Source organism: Pelodiscus sinensis, chromosome 1 (genome assembly GCF_052426305.1).
Source record: "Pelodiscus sinensis isolate ZL-2025 chromosome 1, ASM5242630v1, whole genome shotgun sequence".
In the NCBI taxonomy this organism is placed as follows: Eukaryota; Metazoa; Chordata; order Testudines; family Trionychidae; genus Pelodiscus; species Pelodiscus sinensis.
Genome location: NC_143052.1, coordinates 167856758 through 167878467, shown reverse-complemented (window position 1 = coordinate 167878467; position 21710 = coordinate 167856758). Strand labels below are relative to the sequence as shown.

Genomic DNA, 21710 nt, shown 5'->3' with positions numbered 1-21710 from the left:
CATCAAGTGTGCTCCATCCCAGCTTCCTGTCTGTATTTCCTGAAGCTCCTGGGGTCCTTCACTTGCCTCTCCAAGGAGGCTGCCCTAGTGTTCCCTCTCTCCCTTCTCATGCTGGTGTTTTAGGCAAAAAAGAGACCAGATAGGCCTGTCCCCATTGCTCACAGGAGGTGATGGTTGGGGCTGGGGGGGGGAGGGAAAAAGGAATAGGGCTCTTCCCGCTCCCCACTGCCCTCCTGGAAGAATAGGCTCCTGAGGAGTCCTGAGAGGTGGGGTGGGGGGAAAGAGCTCTGCCCATTTCCTGCATTAACTCTGATTAGCTGCTTATGCCCCAGCAGGCAGTTAGGTAGCCAATCAGAGGGGGTTTTCCCCCATGCAGGGCTGACATATGCACTCCTCAATGATGCTCAAATTGTAAAACTTTTATTGCCTGGGTCTGGAACCCCTGCTATTTATGCACAGATCTGACACTCATTTACCCTTTGTAGCATGGAGATATCTCATCCCGACAGTGCTAGCGAGACCTCTAGAATGTTTTAGGTCTCTCAAAGGGTGGTGGGGAAAACCAGGAAGGGTCTATGACTGCTGAGAGGTGGGGCTTGACTAGAAAGCAGGTGGGGCATCTAGTAGTTCATCTTAACCACCTAGCCAGGAAGAAGAGGTGGTTGAAACTTTCTTTAAATAGCTAACAAAATAACCCAAAGCACAGGACTTGGTGATAGGATACTTCAACTACCCAGACATCTGTTGGGAAAATAACACAGCCGGGCACAGATTACCCAACAAGTTATTGGGATATATCAGAGATACTGTTTTTATTCTAGAAGGTAGAGAATGCTACATGGGGGAAGGCTTTTCTAGATTTGATTTTGACCAATCGGGAAGAACTGATTGAGAATTTTAAAGTGGAAGGAAGGTTGGGTGAAAGTGATCTCGCCCAGAGTGCTAGTTCGAATCGTAGCTGATTCGAACCAGGAAGTGTGTGCCGGGATTCCTCATTTTTTGAGGAGTAATATTAGTTCGAACCAAGGATTTTGGTTCAAACTAACATTACTCCTCAAAAAATGAGGAATCCCAGCGCACACTTCCTGGTTCGAATCAGCTACGATTCAAACTAGCATGCAGGGCGAGATCTTGCTAATGAAGTGCAGGATTTTTAAATCCCCGCTTCATTAGCAATTTCGGTACACTACATTTGCATCCCTATCTCGAGATAGGGAGCAAGTGTAGACGTACTATAAGGGCAGCCTAGGGAAATACAGACCAGTCAGCTTAACTTCTGTACTAGGAAAGATAATGGAGCAAATAATTAAGGAATCAATTTGCAAATATTTGGAAGATAATAAAGTGAAAGTAATGGTCAGCATGGATGTGTAAAGAACAAATCTTGTGAAACCAGCCTGATAGCTTTTTTTTTATAAGAAAGCAAGCCTTGTGGATAAAGGGGAAGCCATAGATATAGTATATCTAGACTTTAGTATAGCTTTTTATACAGTTTCACATGACCTTCTCATTAACAAAGTAGGGAAATAGATGGGGCTACTATAAGATGGGTGTATAACTGTCTGGATAACTGTTCCCAGAGAGTAGTTATCAATGGTTCCCAATGATGCTGGAAGGACACAACAAGTGGGGTTCTGCTGGGATCAGTTTTGTGACCAATTCTATTCAATATCTTCATCAATGATTTAGATAATGGCATAGAGAGTATGCTAATACAATTTGCAAATGATTCCAAACTGGGAGGGGTTGCAAATATTTTGGAGGATGGAGTTATAATTCAATAGCATGTGGAAAAACTGGAGAAATGGTCTGAGGTAAATAGAATGAAATTCAATAAGGACAAATGCAAAGTTCTCCACATAGGAAGGAGCAATCAGTTGTATACATACAAAATGGGAAATGACTGAGTAGAAAGGAATATTTTAGAAAGGAATTTAGGGGTCATAGTGGACCACAAACTAAATATGAGTCACCAGTGTAAAACTGTTAAACGAAAGCAAACTTCATTCTGGGATGCATTAAAAGGAAGGCTGTACCATGTTTCAGGAAAGATGTGGATAAATTGGAGAAAATCCAGAGAAAAACAACAAAAATCGTTAAAGATCTAGAAAAAATAACTTTAGGTTTATTTAATTTGGAAAGAAGATGACTAAGAGGGGACACAACAGTTTTCAAGTATCTAAAAGGTTGTTACAAGGAAGAAGGAGAAAAATTGTTCTCCTTAACCTCTGATAATAGGATAAGCAGCAATGGGTTTAAATTGCAGCAAGGGAGGTTTAGGTTTATGAAAAACTTCCTAACTGTTAGGGTGATTAATCAATGGAATAAATTGCCTAAGGAGGTTGTGGAATCTCTGTCATTTGGGATTTTTAAGAGCAGGTTAGATAAACACCTGTCAAATAATCTAGATGAAGCTTGGTCCTACCATGAGTGCAGGGGACTGGACTTGATGACCTCTAGAGGTCCCTTCCAATTCTCTGATTCTCTGATTGACACTTGGTCTTTGCATATTAATTAAAGGCATCTGAAGATTTGGGTCACACCACTTACCTACAACAAACAAATCCACAGTATTTACACAGAGTTTCTGAGGTCCTGTCACTACCTCTTGAACTATGCATTGATATGTGTCCTTGTCTGATACTTCCACTGGAGAGAACACCAGCTCCAAGCTCGTTAGGTTCATCTTGGTCCGGTTATTATACTTTCGACTGTATTCAAACAGGGTGCCTGTTGCATAAGCGAGCACTACTTCTTGTGATTTTGTTTGCCAATAAACGCGGTAATTATTCAGTGAATCGGAGCTGGATATTTTATGGCAGCAGGGCAGGGTGGCTGTCGTCCCCACTGCGGCTTTGACCGTTTTTTCCTTTGCAAAGACTGCAGGGAAGCAAACAGAAAACAACATATGTCACGAGAATCACATACTCATAAAGCCCCTTCTCCTGCCTACAACTCCATCACTCTTGATTCAACTCTGTCTATTCCCACTGACATGCTCCAGCTTTTCATTGTCCAGTTTACATTGAAAACACAGCCTAGCATGGAAGGGACCTATCTCAGGGAACATCCACACAGCAGATCTAAAGCCGAAATAAGCTACACAACTTGAGCTATGCCAATTGCGTAGCTTAAGTCAAAATAGCTTCACTTGGCTTATGGTGCTGTCTATGCAGCAGGAAGTTAAAAAAAGAACACTCTTCCTTCAACTTCACTTACTCTTCATCAAATGTGGGCTACAGGAGTCAACTAAGAAGTTCTCCGAGCTCACTATTATTTCGAAATAATGGCTTGTAGTTGTGGATGCACCCATTGTTATTTTGGAATAATGTCCGTTATTCTGAAATAATGCTGCTGTGTACACGTGCCCTCAGTGATGTGTTTTTGTGATGCTGCAATCTCACATATGGATCTAAGTAATAAAAAATTGTCTCTAAGCATGCGGGTTAGTGAAAATGAATAGGGCAGCCGTGTGTGTGTTGATAGATCAGAACTTTACAAATTTAGAGTAAGTAATCATCACTATTGTCATTGAAGGAGTGATGTATGTTGTCAAAGCCATTAGGGACCAAAACATCTCCTCTTCTCTCGTCTTATAGCTGTTTGTTTGCAAAATCCCTGTAATTTCCCAGTGTTTCCTCACCCCCAAGTAAATGCAGCAATGCATCTTTTTTGTAAAGGGAAGGGAAGGAGAACCAATCCAACATCCCAGCAATCATTAGCAACTGTACAACAAGTGGGCATCATCTCTACACTAACAAACTTGGAGATTCAGGTCTGAAGTTCATGAGCATCCCTACAACAAATCTGGATACATACCCTGGTGTTCATAAGGAGCCTCATTACACCAAAACTGTCAGCTCACTGCTCATAAGCATCCCTACAATAACAAACCAATGTCACAGCCTGGTGCTCATGCTCATCCTTGTGATAAGCCACTACACTTACGAAAGGGGTAAAAAGGAAATAAAATATTGGCACGGAAACAACTCAGTTCTGTCCTGCTTTGCAATATTCCCCTTTGCAATCTGCTTGCATGGTCAATTCTGCAATGCAGCTCTACAGTAGCTCTGCACCTCCACCCCCTATCTGTCCACACAGTGAAGGAAGGACACCAGTGATGGTGGAAGCTGGAAGGCTTGAGAGGAACTGTGATAACAGAACAGAAGTTAGCTGATGATTGGTTGGCTCTTAGTGATGACACAGCCGTGTCTGGGGGAGAATGAATGATCTTTTGGTTAAAGCAAAATTTGGACAGTTCTATTCAGACCTCTGCCATGAGTTGCTAAGTAGCTTTAGAGACGTCACAATGTTTCTGTGACTTAATTTCTCAAAATGAGAACTGTGACACTTACCAAGCCTCAAGGGGCTCCTAAGTCTTAATGCATTGCTTGTAAAGCTCTCCAAGAATCCCCCAGAGGGCTCTAGAGAAGGACAAAATCTTAGCCTGCCCTGTTGCTCTCTGATTTGCGGGAGGCGTGTCTGCTCTTAACCAGAGTTCACAATTCAGAAGCCAAATCAAACCAAAGAGATTTCATTCCAGCCTAAAATGCACAGGGATTCCAGTGCCAGTGCACATGCACCTGATCTACCCACCTGCCTCTTGGCAAACCAGTAGGAAACATAAAAAATGCCAGGGCCAGCAAACATTGGTTTTGCATTTAACTGGGGAGCTCTTCTTTGGCTCAGGCACTGCATTGCCCCTCACTAGTGACAGATCCCAGGAAAGCTCTTTTATCTCCATAAAGTATGCTACTCTGTGTAACTTAAACTGCAGGTCTTGCTGCTTCTCCTCTTTGTAAGTACTTCTGTCTCTGTCTTCTTCCTGCTTGTGTCTCCTTTCAGCTCAGTTACTAACATTGATAGACTTCCGATAACTGCAACTGAAACTTTGGGATTCTGACCTGATATTAGCAGCCAATGGAGCTGGTGGGGTTTTTTTTATGCTAGAGAAGAGTGGGCGTAGCTGTAAATGTCAATGAGACATCACATCATAAGTTGCATGAGGTTCTCCACATTTTGCCACCAAGAGTCTCCTCTGCAACCAAAAGGAGAACAAAAACCTCCTGGGCAGTACATAGGCAGAGGTTGGAAACTCCTGATGATGTCAGACTTGCCCTTAAAAGGCACTGTACCCATGAAACTGCAACCCGGACACTTTAAGCCTAAGACAATCACAGTCTGGGAGAGTCATGCAGCTCCACAAAAGTCCCTAGTTCTTGTGAGTTTACTTTAAAGGTGAACAGCAATGCAAAAATAAAAACTGAATCCAGTCCAAATTTCTGTACCAAATGTTCCCCATCACCAGGTTCCATAGGAGGCATCCACTATGGAAATACATTTTCTTGAATTATCTAGACCCGCGTTTCTTAAACTGTGGGTCCCGACCCCCAGTGGGTCGCAAGCAACTTAGAGGGGAGTCACGGGATCACAAAGTTTGAGAACCCCTGATCTAGACAAAAATTCTTTGCTCCACCCAACCTGCCAATTAAATCCTCAAGGGTATTGTTTTCTGTACCCAGAGTAAATAGGTACTTCATTGTGACCCCAAGGTATGAAGGAAGCAGGGATAAAGGAAGGAATGTCAGTTCTCTCCCTCCTCCTTCAGGAAAAAAAAAACAGAGGCAGGGGTTACTTTATTTGCTTTCTACAGTGGACTCAGGTGCTCCCTCCCACTCCATCTGCTTGGTGATTCCACCTCTACTTCCTACCAGACCGGAGACACTGTTATAAGTGTGTCTTTAAATAGCTCAGGCAGGAGTAGTGTGTTGCCCAGGAGAGGTGCTCTCAGCATACCATGGCAATGAGGAAGTGTTAGTAGGAAGCTTGGCAGAATTCAATCTGTTCTCACTTTCAGATGACATAGTAAACAAGAAACAGGCAGCAAATGTAAACAAACTTGTGTGTCCCGGTGATCGGCCGAACAAGGAGGAGGACTGAGTGGATTTTTGGGGCTCTAACATTTGATGATGTTTTATTTTCGAATTAAGATTTTTTTGCACATAATTCTACATCTGTAAGTTCAACTTTTATGATAAATAGATTACTCTACCGTACTTGTATGAGGCAATTTAAAAATACAATTTCTTTTGTTTTTTACAGTGCAAACATTTGCAATAAAAATAAATATAAAGTGAGCACTGTACACTTTGTCTTGTAGTTGAAATATAAATATTTGAAAATGTAAAAACTTCCATAATATTTAAATAGCTTATATTCCATTATTGTTTGATAGTGTGATTAAACACATGATTAATCATGGTTAATTTTTTTAATTGCATGATTAATGGTGATTAATTATGTAAATTGCTTCACAGCCCTAGTTGTGTATATTTGCTACAGACAGGCTCCTGTGAACAGTACAGGTAACTCTCAAGTAGGGCTAGTGTGACACTGGAGATAATTCAACAAATCATCACACGTCCTCTGCAGCTAATATGCATGCACCACTTCTATTGGTTGTAATGCCTCTGTGCTCTGAGGAAGTCAGGGCACATGTGTTGAGAATGATATTTGGTAGATTATTGGCCCTAACAAGTACCACTCTTTGAAGATATGCTGTATTTTGGGTAGCTGCACATCAGCTAGGGCATGAGCACCTGACAGGGTTCCTATGGAACTTCTATTTCTGCTCCACTGTGCATAGAGGCAGAGAGATACTGGACTCAGCAATGGGCTCTCCCTGAATCACGTCACCAAGTGCTGGAGTCAGTAACAGAGCCTTCTACATCCATAAGTTAATTGCAAACAGGGGGGCTGACAGCTTCCACAGGCCCCCACCTTGATTTTAAAATTGCCGATGGAAGAAAGTCCACCATGAACCTTGGTAAATTATTCTAGTGATTAACTACTCTCTTTCTTACGAAAAAGTGCAGACCTTGTTTGTAGGTTGAATTTGTCTAATTCCAGCCACATGGTCTTGTTATAACTTTTGTCTACTAGAAGTGTCCTTTATGATCAAATTTCTGTTCCCCATATAGATGTTAACAGACAGTGATCAAGTCACCCCTAGCCTTCTCTTTGTTAAGATAAACAGATTTAGATAATTGAGTATTGCTGTAAGACATGTTTTCCAATCCTTTAATCATTCTCAGGGCTCTTCTCTGTAACCTCTCCAGCTGATCAACATCCTTCCTGAATTATGGGCACCAGAACTGGATGCAGTATTCCAACAGCAGTCTCACCAATGCCAAACAGAGGTAAAATAGCCTCTCTACTCCTTTTGAACATTTCCTTGCTTTTACATGCAATAATCACATTAGCTCTTTTGGCCACAGTCTGTGTCAACAGCCTTGCCGGGCCCTTGGGCAAGGTGGGGGGGACCCTCTTTTGAGCCCCCAGAGGGATGGGGCCTCAGGTGGAAAGGGTGGGGCTGGCATAGCTAGACTTCAGCACCATCCAGACCACAATGCACTGCGTAGTGGTGGCATCAGGTGAGAGTCCCAGGCTTTTTTGAATTGCCAGACCCCAGGGCTGTTGTCCCTTTTGTCCCTGGCCTGTTGGTGGGCCTGACCATAGGCGTGTGCACGGGGTGTGCCAGGTGTGCCCAGGCACACCCTAATGTCTGGGGCCAGCCAGCAGCTGCTGGAGGAAGAGGGGGATTTGTGATGGAGCGCCACAGCCCTCACTTTAAATTCCCCACAGCCATCTACTGGGCACTGTGGGGCATTCTCAAACGCCGCGCAACAAGTGAGAGGGGAAACTCTGGGAACTTTAAAACCCAGCGGCACAGCTCCAAAAGCAGCTGGGGCCTGACTACAGATGGCGGCCCAGGCCCCGCCCTACAACACTGCGCGGCACCCCGGAGGTGCCCCCACCCATCCCGGCAGCATCGCATGGTGCCCGGTCCTGTAGCACTGTGCAGTGCCCCAGGGGTACCCCTCCCCAGCCCTGCAGCTTGGGCTGGCTCTGACTCCAGCCCTGCAAGCTGTAAGGCAGAAGCTGAAGGTAAGGAGGGGGGATAAGAGGCAGGGGGGAGAATAAGAGGAAGGGGCTTTTGCGGTGGGGGAGGGTGGAGGAGAAGAAAGGTTAAGGGATGGAAGGGGCTTGTATGGAGGAGGAGGGGAGAAGGGGAAGAAAGGGCCAAAGGGACAGGATAGTGGAGACACAAATGCTAGGGGGGAAGTGGAGACAGAGGAAAAGGGAAGGAAGGGAGGTGTCAGTGGGAGGGGGGACAGGCTGATGCTGGAAGAGGAGAGGGGAAGGGCATTGGGGATTGGAGGGGGAGGTGCTGGGAGAAGGCTTGACAGAAGAGGTAGGCATGAGGAAGGTGGGGTTGGAGCAAGTCATGTGTCAGGGCACAGGGGCATGAGGGGAATGGGGGCAGAGGGTGATGAGGGGATGTGCATCAGGGAAAAAAGGGCAAAGGGGGCAGGGGAAGTGAGGGAAGGGGGAGCACCAGGAGGGTGCAGGGGTAAGGGAAGGTGCAGGTGCCAGGGGATTCTGGGGGTGAAGCAGAAGGGCAGACACCTGCAGGGGAGGGACCAGCACCAGAGGAGAGAGGTGAGGGAGGTGTTAGACGAGGGGATGAGGAGGGGTAGCTCACATGATCAGAGTGGGGCTACTGGAGGAGTGGACACAGAAGGTACAGAAGGGCTGGTGGAGGGGGGGCAGGTCTCAGGAAGGCTGAGGGCAGCGAGAAGGGCAGGAGTTAGGACAGCAGAGGAGGGTGAGGGGTTGGGGGGCAGCAGGCACCAGGGGAGTTGATGGAGCAAGGGGAGGAGACATGGCAACAGAGGGTAAAGGTAGATATTTATTAATAACTTGGGTGACACAGTGGCACATCCAAACAAGCCACATGAACTCAGTACTGGTGCACAACACAAAATTCATTCTGCTCATGGGAGAAAATTCTTAGAGGGAACACTTCCTCCAGCCTCTTCGCCCCGAGTTAATGTCACACACATTGGGTTAATAGTATCAGAGGGGTAGCCGTGTTAGTCTGAATCTGCAAAAGCGATGAGGAGTCCTGTGGCATATAGACTAACTGAAGTGTAGAGCATAAGCTTTCGTGGGCAAAGACCCACTTCGTCAGATGCATGTATCTGACATGCATCTGACGAAGTGGGTCTTTGCCCACGAAAGCTTATGCTCCTACACTTCAGTTAGTCTATAAGGTGCCACAGGACTCCTCGTCACATTGGGTTAATGCAATTGCAGGATAGTTGCATGGGGGGGAGGGGTTGGTGGGGGCCAAACTAATCCCTGTTGGTAGGAGGATGGTGGGAAAAGTCCTGGTGGGGGGGGTCACATAACACTTTTTACTTTTGGTCATGTGCCCATCTTGCCCAGAGAGGGTTACCTCCAGAGGCGTGGCCAATGGGGGTCAGGGGCATGGTTAACAGGGGTCAGGGGTATGGCTAATGGGGTTCAAAGTACATTTTAAAAAAATTCTTTGGGTGCACACCCTAATGAAATGTGCTGCGCACGCCTATGGGCCTGACCACAGTATTGCAATTGTTCATGATTTTCAGAGTCACTGCCTCCCGGAATAGAGAACCCCAACTGTAAGTGTAGGCTACATTCCTTGTTCTTAGGCATATAACTCTACACTTGACTATATTAAGACACAGAGTTCACTTGTACCCAGTTTATCAAGCAATCCAGATCAATGTGTATCAGAGACCTGTCCCTTTCGTTATTTACCACTCCCACAATTCTTGTGTCATCTGAACATCATATCATTGATTTTTTTACTTTTTTTCTTCCAGGGCATTGCTAAAAATGCTATATAGTACAGGGCTATGAACAGCTCTTGAGGGGCTTCCTTTAAAAACCTCACCCACTTGATGATGATTCCCCATGTACAGTTACATTTTGAGATCTGTCAATTAGCCTGTTTTCATCCATTTTAACTGTGCCCATGTTGATTTTTTTCATTCTAGTTTCTTAATCACAACGCCATGTGGTACCAAGCCAAATACCCTAGAGAAGTCTGAGTTATTACAGCAACGCTATTACCTTTATCAACCAAACTTGTAGTCCTATTAAAAATATATCAAATTAGTTTGACAAGACTTATTTTCCTTAAACCTCTCTTGACTGACATTAATTATATTACCCTCCCTAAATTCTTTATTAATCAAATCCCATATCAGACATTCCATTATTTTGCCCAAGAAGGATGTCAGGCTGACAGGCCTATGATTACCCAAATCATCCCATTTACTTTTTTAAGATATTGGCACTAATTAGCTTTCTTTCCATCCTCTAGAATTTCACCTTTGTTTCAATACTTACTGACAATCAACAGAAACAATCTAGATCAGTGGTTTTCAAACTACCGGTTGCGACACAATACTGTGTCATGGAATGTCAGGTGCTAGGTCTCATGATCAGGTAACCAGTGAGGGTGCTAAGGCAGGCTACCTGCCTGTCCTGGCACTGCAAACTGCACTGGGCCACAGAAGCTGCCGGCAGCAGGCCTGCTCCTAGATAGGGGGTGGGGAGAAGGGGAGCACATAAGGATCCACATATTTCCCCTGCCCTGAGCATTAGCTCTGCACTCCTATTGGCTGACAACCTACTGCTGGCTGCTTCTAGGGTGCAGCAGGGTCTGTGGTGCCAGGAGAGGCAGGATACCTGCCTTAGCAGCCCCACTGCGCTGCTGAATGGGAGCCAGCTGCTCAAGATAAGCCCTTCTTGCCTCAGCCCTGAGCCACCTCCAAAGCTCCTCCTGCACCCTGAAACTCTCATCTTCAGACCCACTCCGAAGCTCACACTCTAGTCAAATAATGCTTGGTCATGGACATCAATGGTTTTCTTCAACTAGGTGATGAGAAAAAAGGTTTGAAAAACGTTGGTCTAGATCAGTGTTTCTCAACCAGTGGTACGAGTACCCTTAGGGGTACTTGAGAGAAATCCGAGGGGTACGTCAACACAACTGAAATTTGGAGAAAACTGAATTTTTGTTTTAAGTTTTGCAGCGCTTTATTATGTTTGTACTTTTTACACCCCAAAATTTCATCCCCTCTCCCCACTCCCTCCCGGCTACTATTACGTGGTTTAAACAAATGTGTTGCAATGGTAGAAAAAAAAATGTGTGTGTCTGAAAACTGCAGGTACTGGGAGTACTTATTTTTTTTATAAAGGGTACTTTATAAAAAAGGGTTGAGAAACACTGGTCTAGATTGCTCCTTTGCAGTTCTTTTAAAACTCTTGAGTACAAGTATTTGGACTTGCTGATTTTAAAATGTATAACGTTAGTATCTCCAGAGATACTAATGGAATGGAAAATATTTCATCATTACCACCACATATGATTGTATCATCTAGCTTTTTCTCAAATACAGAACAGAAATAGCATTGAACACTTCTGCCTTTTCTGGTTTGTCACTGATAATTCTACCATTTCCATCTAACAATGGATCATATTTTTGCTAGGATTCTTTTTGTCCCCAAAGCTACTTGAAAACCCCCTTGATGCCTTTAATGTAATCACATGACTGTTTCATGTCACCTCTGTAAGGCAGGGTTAAGGTGGGTTGGAAGTCACAAACTGTCATACTTATTGCCTTATGTTTTTATTTCTTTTAAGCATAACCTTTACCCTCAATTGCCTGGATTTAAATGCTTGGTTTGAACAGAATTGCAACATCCACATCATTTCCTTTATCCTTAAGTTACTGGTCTAGATGCTCAATTTTAACACCATTTCAACATTTTTTTGGTTTAAAAGAGGTCTCTCACCCTTATGATTATGGAAAAAAAGCCTTGAAAACATGAATCAAGAGTGATTCCTGAAGCCAAGCCTGCAAACAGCATGAAGTAATAGATCTGAGCAGCATGTATTACTCCTGTTCATCTCAATGGCATGTTGACTCAGATGCTCAACAATGACAATTTAATTATTAATATTATTAACTATGATACTGCTGGTTAAATCATGTCTAGGACCACCACTTCCCTCCCACCCACTCAATGTATCCCCAGCCTGTCACTGGCTGTTCCAGGCAGAGCACATGTGGGGCCAATCTGCATGCTGCCTGTTGTAATTTGTACACACCTAAAATTTTACTGCAGTCATCCCTGCTTTGCCTGAACTTGTTTTGTCACTACAGTAAGCCGATTCTTTTTGTCCCCAAAGACAAAATTTCTCTTGATTCATGTTTTCAAGGCTTTGTTTCCATAATCATAAGGGTGAGGGACCTCTTTTAAACCAAAAAATGTTGAAATGGTGTTAAAATTGAGCAGCACCTCTAGTTCCAGCACCTATGGGCTTGGGGCAGGACCAGACATAAAAGTTGTGTAAGGCCATCCTAGGGTGTTATGTAAGCCTAGAGATTGGGCTGAATTTGTTAAACTTTTTCAAGATTCAGTTATCTCCAGCTGGAACCCAGTCCTGAAGAGTACTTCCTAGTAGAATACTTTGCACTTCTGTAGTGCCTTCTTGGCTCTCAAATCACACTAATCACAGCATCCCTGCCTGAGTATCAACCCCACTTTATAACTAGAGCAACTGGGGCACAAAGGTTAAGGCCCAAATTTTCAAGTGTCCAATAATTTTAGGTGTCTCAAGTTTTCAGATACTGCATCTGTTCATATCAGGTTTGGAATGGGTAAGTGCTCAGCACTTGCGAAAATCAAGCGCTACACGCCCCAGAATGGGCACCCAAAATGACTGAATGTTTTTAGTTTAAGTGATTTCCCTAAAACACACACACACACACATTTGTGATACAGCAGGGAATAGAAAACCAGAGTCCTTACTCCTCGCCCTCTGCACTAATGGACACTTATTCACTACAGCCCTGAGGTGGGAATATTGAGAATAATCCAAAATATGAGGGGCTGGTTTGAGGAAATAATTTATATTTATGTATTTAAACTATGAGCTATAAATAAAAGAAAACACAACAACATTTTATAAGTATCTGAAGTGTATAAAATCCAAAGAGAGAAACTGAAGGGGAAAAAAAGCTAAGAATGTGACTCTGAGGCATATCTGCACTACAGAGTTTTTTTTTTTTTTTAAAAAAAACCACAACTGTTTTTCCGAAAAAACTTCAATTACGTCCACACTGCAATCACATTCTTTCTCAAGAAAACTGAAAGAACAAAAGGGTTTTTCTGACATTGGTAAACCTTTTTCTACAAGGAAGAAGCCTTTTTCTGAAAGAGCTCTTTCGGAAAAAGGCGTGGGTGGACGGGGAAGAGGGAGTTCTTAGGAAAGAAGAGGAAAGAGGAAAAAGCACAGGTGCCCTGGTGGCCATTCTGCCCATAGTAATCACAGCTTAAATGAGAGATAGCGTCCATTCAGTCTGGACACTATCTTTTGAAAAATCAGATTGCTTTTTCGATGCGCTTTGGCCGTGCAGACGCTCTCTTTCGGAAGAAGTTTTTTTGGAAGATCTCTTCCAGAAAAGCTTCTTTCGAAAGAAGCCTGCAGTCTAGACATAGCCTTAAGAGAGGAACATCTTGCTGAATCACAAGCCCTTTCTAACAGTGAGCTCTCTTTTGATTGAAATAGTTTCCCAAAGGAAGTGATGGAAGTTTTTTCGTAGAATAATTAAAGGGAGACAGGAGAGCACACACTGTACACAGAGCAAGTTTACAGTGTCAGGGCTTGACTAGATTAGTTTGCCCACCTTTAATTTCTATTATCCAATGTTATAATATTGCAGACCCAGAGGAAAGTAGAATGTACTCTGTCCTGTGTGTTAGGAAGACTCACCCATTAATCACTGCCCAGCCAGCAGTCAGCACTTTCATTTTCAGTCAGGGAGTCCCCTGGGACCAATGAACTCAAGTGATATTTGAAAAGGTAAGAGAGAAAAGCAGAAGCACAGTCCGTGGCAGTTCCGTATTTGGAACTATTTGCATATACTCGAATGACCTTCTGAATCTCCCAGTCAGAGATGTGCTTTGGAGGGAATCAACTCACTACAACTAAATTTAAGCACCAATCCACTTAAAAGCAGCAACCGGACTTTTTCTGACACCACTGAATTTTAGAGCCTTCTTCATGGCATTTACCAGTGTCACTCATCTGTTTAACGGTCCAACACATATATCAATATACCTAGTGAATGCGCAGCTCAGACAAAGACCTTGCATCATTAAATGCAAAACACGTCTACAAAATATGACACCACCACAACAAACTGAAAAGCTGAGGAGTCAGGAAATGCAAAAGCTAGTGGCTTTGAAGTCATATGAACTCACACACATGCACACTGGATCTGCTTGGATTTACACAGAATAGTCTAACTGGGTAATGGAAACTATTACACAGACAATGTATATGAGCTAAGGTCTTCAGAATAACTCGGAGAGCACCTGATATGAACACTTGAATATATAACTTAATACAAAATTTAGATGTGGTAATTACACAGTACATGTTTTTTTCTTAACCTTTTTTTTAAGAAAATAGACCAAAGAGAGAGAAAAGGAAAGTAAGTGTCCATAAACTATGGTCCCTACAAGACTTTCTAGCTCACCCTTTACATTTCTGGAAAATTTGGGATGTGAGGAGTGGTGTTGGAAGGAATCAGTTCTAACTTTTGCTGTGGATTCTTTTGGCTAAATAAATTGTTTCTGCATCATAGGGTTCTGAGGAGACAGCAACTTATCCAAAAAGGCAAAAGAGAAAGGAGCAGCAGGAGGAAAAAACCAGAAACTGAATTTGCATGGTTTGGCCACTTGGGCTGTGGCTGCATCAGTGTAACATTTGCAATTTCCTCCTAGCAGTCTGCCTCGGTACAGCCCCTGGGCCTAAGCCTATTGGGAAAGGCACAGAAACTCGCCACTGATGGACAAAGCATCATTAGTAGCTGATGAAAGCATTGCTGATGCCCACGGATCATACCTCCCCGTTTTATTTTTAATCTCTCCTGCCACTCCAACAGAAACTTAGCAAAGAGTGATCTCCTCCCTAAGCTCGCTATTGTTGCATGAGTTAGATAGGGGATTCCCAAGTCTTTTGAGTTGCTGGTGAGCAATCATTCTCTGTCATTGCTGAAGGAAGTGTTTTTCCCCGCTCTCCAATAACTCAGAAATGTTACAGGGATTTTCCTCAAAACTTTCCAAAAAAAATTCACCTCTGGCCAGAGCCCAGGGGCTGGATCCTGAACTGAGATTCAGCCCCTTGGTACCACTCTGGGCAGGCAAAGAGGCTTCATCACCATTTTAAAGTAGTAGCAGGAGCTTCTGTCAGCAAGTGGGACTAGCCACCTGGCCTAAGGCTGGCTCCATTGGCTCTATGACTCCTCCTCTTGGTCCTCACCAACACGTGGGGCACATTGAGATTGGTCAGTATAGGAACTCCTAAGGGTAGGTCTACACTGCAGCACTAAGCAAGCCTCCCAGCCGGATCTGACACTCAAGTTAGTGTGCTAAAAATAGCAGAGTGGATGTTGCTCTACCAGTGGAGGCTTGGGTGTTTAGTGCCCACCGGCACGCCCGAAGGAGCTGCTACCAGTCAGTCTAACTTAGAATAGCTTTCAGGCTAGTCTAGGTCACACTTGGACTTGAAGTGATCCTGGGAAGCCCTAATGAGTTGAGGAAGCACAAAGGTGGCTTGAAGCCACTTTTGCATCCCTTCCTGGACCTATCTCTGATCCTGTGCTGAGTGGAGCATGCTGGAACCTGAGAACTGGAACCCATGCATGAAAAACATCAGCCACAAAGCAAAAATGTTCAGTAAGGGTGTGTCTAGACTACAGGGTTTTGTCAACAAAAGTCCACTTTTGTCGACAAAACTATACCTACATCTACACTGCCGCTGAGTTCTGTCGACATAACGTCAACAGAACTCAGCAGTTTTGTCGACAGCTGTAAACCTCATTCTACGACGAATAATGCCTTTTGTCGACAGAGTTCTGTTGACAGAAGGCATTAATGCATCTACACTGTCCTTTGCGTCTACACTGTCATGTTGACAAAGCGGCTTGCTTTGTCAACAGAACTAGATGCAGTCTAGACACTCTTTGTCGACAGAGGCTTTGTCAACAGTATCTGTTGACAAAACTTCTGTCGACAAAAGCCTGTAGTCTAGACGTACCCTTAGTTATGAGCATTTGGAAAGATGGTGTTGTAGCAAAAGCCTTGTGGTTACCATATATATAGTTGTCATTGATAAGTGACTGCTATAGCGTGTAGGTGCATGCGCGCGCACACACACACACACACACACACACACACACACACAGTGCAATAACTGGAGCTAAAGGCTATAGTGCAAAAATATTGCTCTACAGGCTAAAGGAGAGAACAAAAATAGCTTCAAGAATTATTACCCACTTCAGGTCATGATATTCATCTCAAGAGGCAATGGACATACTTCTTCTAATGGGTGATTCTGGTTTAGAATTTATTATACAACAGTCTGTTTCCTAACTATGGTGCAGCTTTAGTTAACTGCTGGAAAGGGTGCTGAATATTACATCACAGGCTCAGAACAATTTTGTTATATTTGTCACAATAAAATAATAACAACTACCATTCATTCTTCTAGAGTTCCCATCACTATGGTATCTCTCTGCTGTCCTTTAGCCCTTAATCCATACATCATACAGTAGGGTATGTAGCAAAACTTCTATTTTGAAAAAGAGTTTAAGGCTCAAAAGTAGCCACTAACTTTGAGTGCCCAACTTGATGGCATCTTGATTTGTGCCATTCAAATTGAAGCATCTAAAAACCAGCCACTTTTGAAAGTTTTGGCTTCCATAATTTACTTAAAATCACCTAGTAGGTCAAAGGCTGAGCAGTTAAGAGAATCCATATCTCCCAGTCTTGTGCCATAGTAAAACTTACCCCTAATCAGAAGAAGGTCATGAATTTGGGATAACCACATCCTAATGAGTGAGTTAGGAGATCAGCTGCTACAAGCCCCAAGAAAACCTTTATAACCATGCCATGGTGTATTCCGTATATGCCACCTAAGTATTTGTGTTAGTGTAGCACATAGAAAGTCCAGTGATAAACCAAGCTCCTACTGTGCTAAGCACTGTACATACATAGAAACAAAGTATATATTGTACAGAAAAGTTAACAGAGAAATATTCCAGACAGATTTAAAAATGCAGATGAGTATTGTTTTCCATATAACTTTGCCTACAAATAACGTAGACTTCCTGATGCTATCATATTATGGGCTCAGAGAGGAGAAAAAATTATACCCATTACATTTTGAACTCTCCAAAGCTCTTCTCTGCCTGTTAATGTCATAGGCTACGTCTACACTGGCCCCTTTTCCGGAAGGGGCATGTAAATTTCACCAGTCGTAGTAGGGAAATGCGCGGGGGATTTAAATATCCCCCGCGGCATTTAAATAAAAATGTCCGCCGCTTTTTTCCGGCTTTTAGAAAAGCCGGAAAAGAGCATCTACACTGGCCCCGATCCTCCGGAAAAAGCGCCCTTTTCCGGAGGCTCTTATTCCTACTTTGAAGTAGGAATAAGAGCCTCCGGAAAAGGGCGCTTTTTCCGGAGGATCGGGGCCAGTGTAGACGCTCTTTTCCGGCTTTTCTAAAAGCCGGAAAAAAGCGGCGGACATTTTTATTTAAATGCCGCGGGGGATATTTAAATCCCCCGCGCATTTCCCTACTACGACTGGTGAAATTTACATGCCCCTTCCGGAAAAGGGGCCAGTGTAGACGAGCCCATAGTGTTCAAAGTGAGCATATATCATGATTAGAAACAAAAGCACCGTCCCTTTCCAAAGAACAGTCCCTGGCTTTCTAATGGGATAAAGCTCCTGTTTCTATTGATCAGCCCTTAAATCTGTCACTGGTGTAAGCTGAATGTTGTCTTTCCTGGGCCTACTGTAATTTTGGGGAGAAACATCATGTTGCCCATGAGTAATATGGCCTTCTCACACACACACACACTTATACACAACCACAGATTAGTTTAGTCTGGCATAGCATTACAGCATGAATGTGGATGGATGCAGTATGCACAAATGCATGTAGTTTGGCTATGACATGTTTTATATGTAGAGGTGTAGGAAAGGGTGAAATAAAAAAAGCCCTGAAAATGTGGAGGTTTGCTTTACAAAGGTCAATGTTTTTATTTCCATGTGACATTCCCTAAGTTTTGCTTTGAGTTTCAGGTTTGAATTTAGAATATTACAGCGAAACACAGTGGAAATGACAACGTTTTTCCCCATTTCACAACACGACCATGAAAAACTCAGAATTTTGCATTTCTATGCAAAGCCACAAGTTGGCACAGATTTTCTCCAAAATGTCATTAACTACATGGAAACTCCCAACAAGTCTGATATTTCAAATCTGTAAGGGGTCCATGCTCAGGAGAACCGTGCGCGCTTTCAGGTTTTCATGTTAACATTTCCCACAGCCGTGAGAACTTATCTCAAAAGCCTACTAAAGTCAATGAAAGTCAATCTGTTAACATCAGTAATCCTTGCAGAGGGCATAACTCTGTCCCAAGACCAGTAATTTAGGGGAACGGGGAAAGGGAGGATAAAGGGAGCAGTTGCCCTGGGGCCTGGTGATTCAAAGGGGCCCGGGCTCCCGGCCACCACTTCTGATACTGCCACAGCAGTGGCAACCAGAGCTCCAGGCCCTTTACATTGCTGCTGCAGGACTGCCCCCCACTCTCCAGGCGGCTTGGGGGAGGCACTGCACTCCAGGCAGCTCTGAGAAGTGGCGGGGCGGGGGGAGGGGGGGAGGAGTGCAGCGGCACGCTCAAGTTGGCACTGAAGGCAGGCTGCCCACTGGCAACCTTGCTCCTTCCGGGACCATGGAGTCAGCTCAAGGGCCCATGAAAGTTGTCGGCACCCCTGAGGTGAATTGTTTATTGTGCAGTTTTGCAGTTACCAGTTTAATGTGTAACCTGTTTCCATGTCTGCCTCTCCTGCGAGCTTAAAAGCTCTTCTGTCACAGGAGCTCTGAATCAGCCCCTCCCCTTGCATTCCAGGGAAGACTGGACAGGACCGGTCTCCCTTCAGGGCCTGTCAGTACCGGTGCTTCAATGACTGGAAAGAGTACTGCTGAGCACAGAGAGAACACTCACCCACCCACCCATACATCCTGCCTGTGCTTGGGAGTACAGCCGGCTCTCAGCTTTGTGTGATGGCCCTGTGAAAAGCAGTACCGGCTTTGGCCCCTTTCTGCCCCAACCCCAGCCTTGGACCTGGCCCATTCCTATAAGTGTGTGTGTGTAGCTACATCCCCTTCTGTCAGACTCACTCTGGCAGTGGGGAATTCCCTTTTCTGCTGTGGGCTGCAGGCCCTGCACCGACGGGGCCTGGCTATGGAATTGAGAATGTTCTTCAAGACAGCAACTCATGGGTGTGGGGAGTGCAGGGCCACACACAGGCACATAGGACATAAACTTATAGTTGGAGATGCCCCGAAGAGTTAGAGCAGGATCAGAAATCCAGCTCTTGTGTGGTCATGTGGCATATAGCCCTGCTCTGGGTCACCAGAGCTCTCCCCAGCAGGCTGATATGTCTATCAAATTTTAGTGCCCACAAAAGGCACCACCCTGGAGGCTGCAGCCCTCTCTCTGTCCCCAGAACATGCAGCAGCAACACCTCACGCTTCTGCCGCAGTGCTCCTCCCCAGCCTAGTGTGGGCAAGAGGGAATCAAGACTCCAGGGATACAAATGGAACTGGACTCATCGGCTTACCTAGAATAGTGAAGTGTAGCACAAAGAGCCCCCACCAGAGCCACCTCTTTAACGCCAGTCCAGACGGCATCTGTTCAGCGCTAGCCATACACACCATTTTCTTAGAACTCCTCAGATAAAAAAAGACGGAGGAAAGAAAAGGAGGGGAACAAGCAGGAATTGACGAGTTAATAACTGAAGCCTTGAATGGATGGAAAATCTTAATTCTTTGGATGAGTGATATGCCAGGTAGCACTTCTACAGCATTCATCCTCCAGTTGGATCCCATGACATTTTACAGACACTTGCAATTAAGCCTCAGTCTCAACACACTATTCACCCTTCTATGAGCGTCCTTCTGGACTGGATGCTCCCCTGCACTTGGGAAATTCTAATTGTGTTATCAAAGGTTAATTCTGGGGGCTATGGAGGTTATTCCGAAGAAAAGGTTAAGGGATTTTCCCAAGGTCTTGGCCACTCACCAGTGGCAGATATGGCAATCCAGCCCAGGAATTCCAATGCCTAAATCCTCTGGTCTATACACAAAATACATTGATCCCAATTTTCAGGGCACAAAGGGCCTGACTGTTATAAACTCAGGAGGTTGAAGCAGCCTGGCTTTAAGACTTTGTGCCTCTCCTAATCATTCTGAGTTGGCCAGGAGCCTAGAATAGCCTCAGGATTTCCCCTGACTGCACCCTGCTGCCTATGACCAGTGTTTGGGAGTGAATTCCATGCAGGAGAGCTGCTGGATTTCTAGCTCAAGAGAAAGCTGTCTACTGAAGGGGCAAGGCACCGGCAACAACAGCAGGGTCGGCTTCCCCCTGGCAGCGCTAGTGTCCTTAAGCCTACTTCCTCCCCTTCTCCCTCAGCTTGTAACAGCCTCCTTTTAAAAATCACCTGCTCTTTGAGCAGTTCAGAGGTTTGCTTCCCAGCATGTCAGGTTTCTGACCAATTTTAGGATGACACATGTTTGACTGCCAGCACCCCACACCGCCCAAAATTTACCAGGAAAGGGCCAAGCAGCCAGGTAGTAGTGATCTGTTAGCAAAGGGCCAAATCACGCCCATAGAAGCTGTCAGAGTCACCCGCAGCAAGGCAGAACCCGAGAGCACTCACTTGTATTCTAGGGGCTCCTTCTCCCTCGTGCTGTGGAATCCGGTTAGTCCTCAGCTGGCCACGTCCCCTGTGTTGCAGTGCTCAAAGCAGCTCATTCTCAGTCAGCCATGCACAGTGAAAGAACAGACCGTGTGCGTGTGGAGCTTAACTTTATACAGAAAAAAAGAAAGGTTTCCACCCCCACAACTTCCCCTTTTGATTAAGAATCAAAACTTTGACCCAGCATACTCCATCCCGCCCATCCTGACGTCCCCACGTTACTTGGAAACGTCTGTTACGAAGGCTCAGGGACCAATGCAACAGGCTGTGTTGAGGGTTCCAATAGAACAGCAGTCTGGTACAGCCACATGCAGTAGCCTCTCCGCAGCCACACAGAACAGGAAGCATTATTTCATAATGATCTAAGATTGGACCAAAACATGGTTAATGTGCACACTTCCCTGGAATCAACAGCCTGCTTGGTCACCTCCAATTCCATCCCATCTTCCCTCTCCCACCCTCTGGCATCACCCAGCCCTCTCACCTTACTGTTCCCTTCCTTTTTATCTGCACCTCAGCTGTGCACCAGTCATTTTGCTTCTCACTACCTTTGGAACAATCTCTCACTACCTCTCCCAATCCCCTTCCATGAATGATATGTACATTCATAAATAATGAGTAGTCTTGTGGCACCTTAGAAACTGAGGCTGAGTCTAGACTACAAAGATAAATTGGAAAAAGATATGGATCTTTCTCCGATTTACTTCCAAACGAGGCTTCTCCAACATTTGGCTTGTCTACACGGGACCAAATGTCAGAAAAACTCCCTCTTTCGGAACAACCTTTCTTTCCCGTAAAACAAGGTTTACAGAGATGCCGAAAAAATGTGTCTGCTTATCCGACATTTTTTTCAGAAAAATGGATGCATTCCTTGGATGTGGCAGAGCTTTTCTGGGATATCTTTTCCGGTATTCTGGGAAAGCTCTATAGTCTAAACGTACCCTAACAAAAATATAATATATTATATATATTATAA

The 21710-nt window shown here is 44.5% G+C and overlaps 1 protein-coding gene across 1 annotated transcript in view; it reads right to left on the bottom strand.

Annotated features, from left to right (window-relative positions):
* The window catches only part of LOC102452898 (T-lymphocyte activation antigen CD80), a 31442-nt gene extending 10333 nt beyond the window's left edge, over nucleotides 1–21109 (bottom strand). The window contains 3 exon segments of the mRNA XM_075909317.2: nucleotides 2551–2880; nucleotides 19598–19707; nucleotides 20696–21109. Coding sequence (XP_075765432.2) covers nucleotides 2551–2880; nucleotides 19598–19694 — 427 coding nt within the window. The 5' untranslated portion in view covers nucleotides 19695–19707; nucleotides 20696–21109.
* Between the last annotated feature and the right edge of the window lie 601 nt (nucleotides 21110–21710).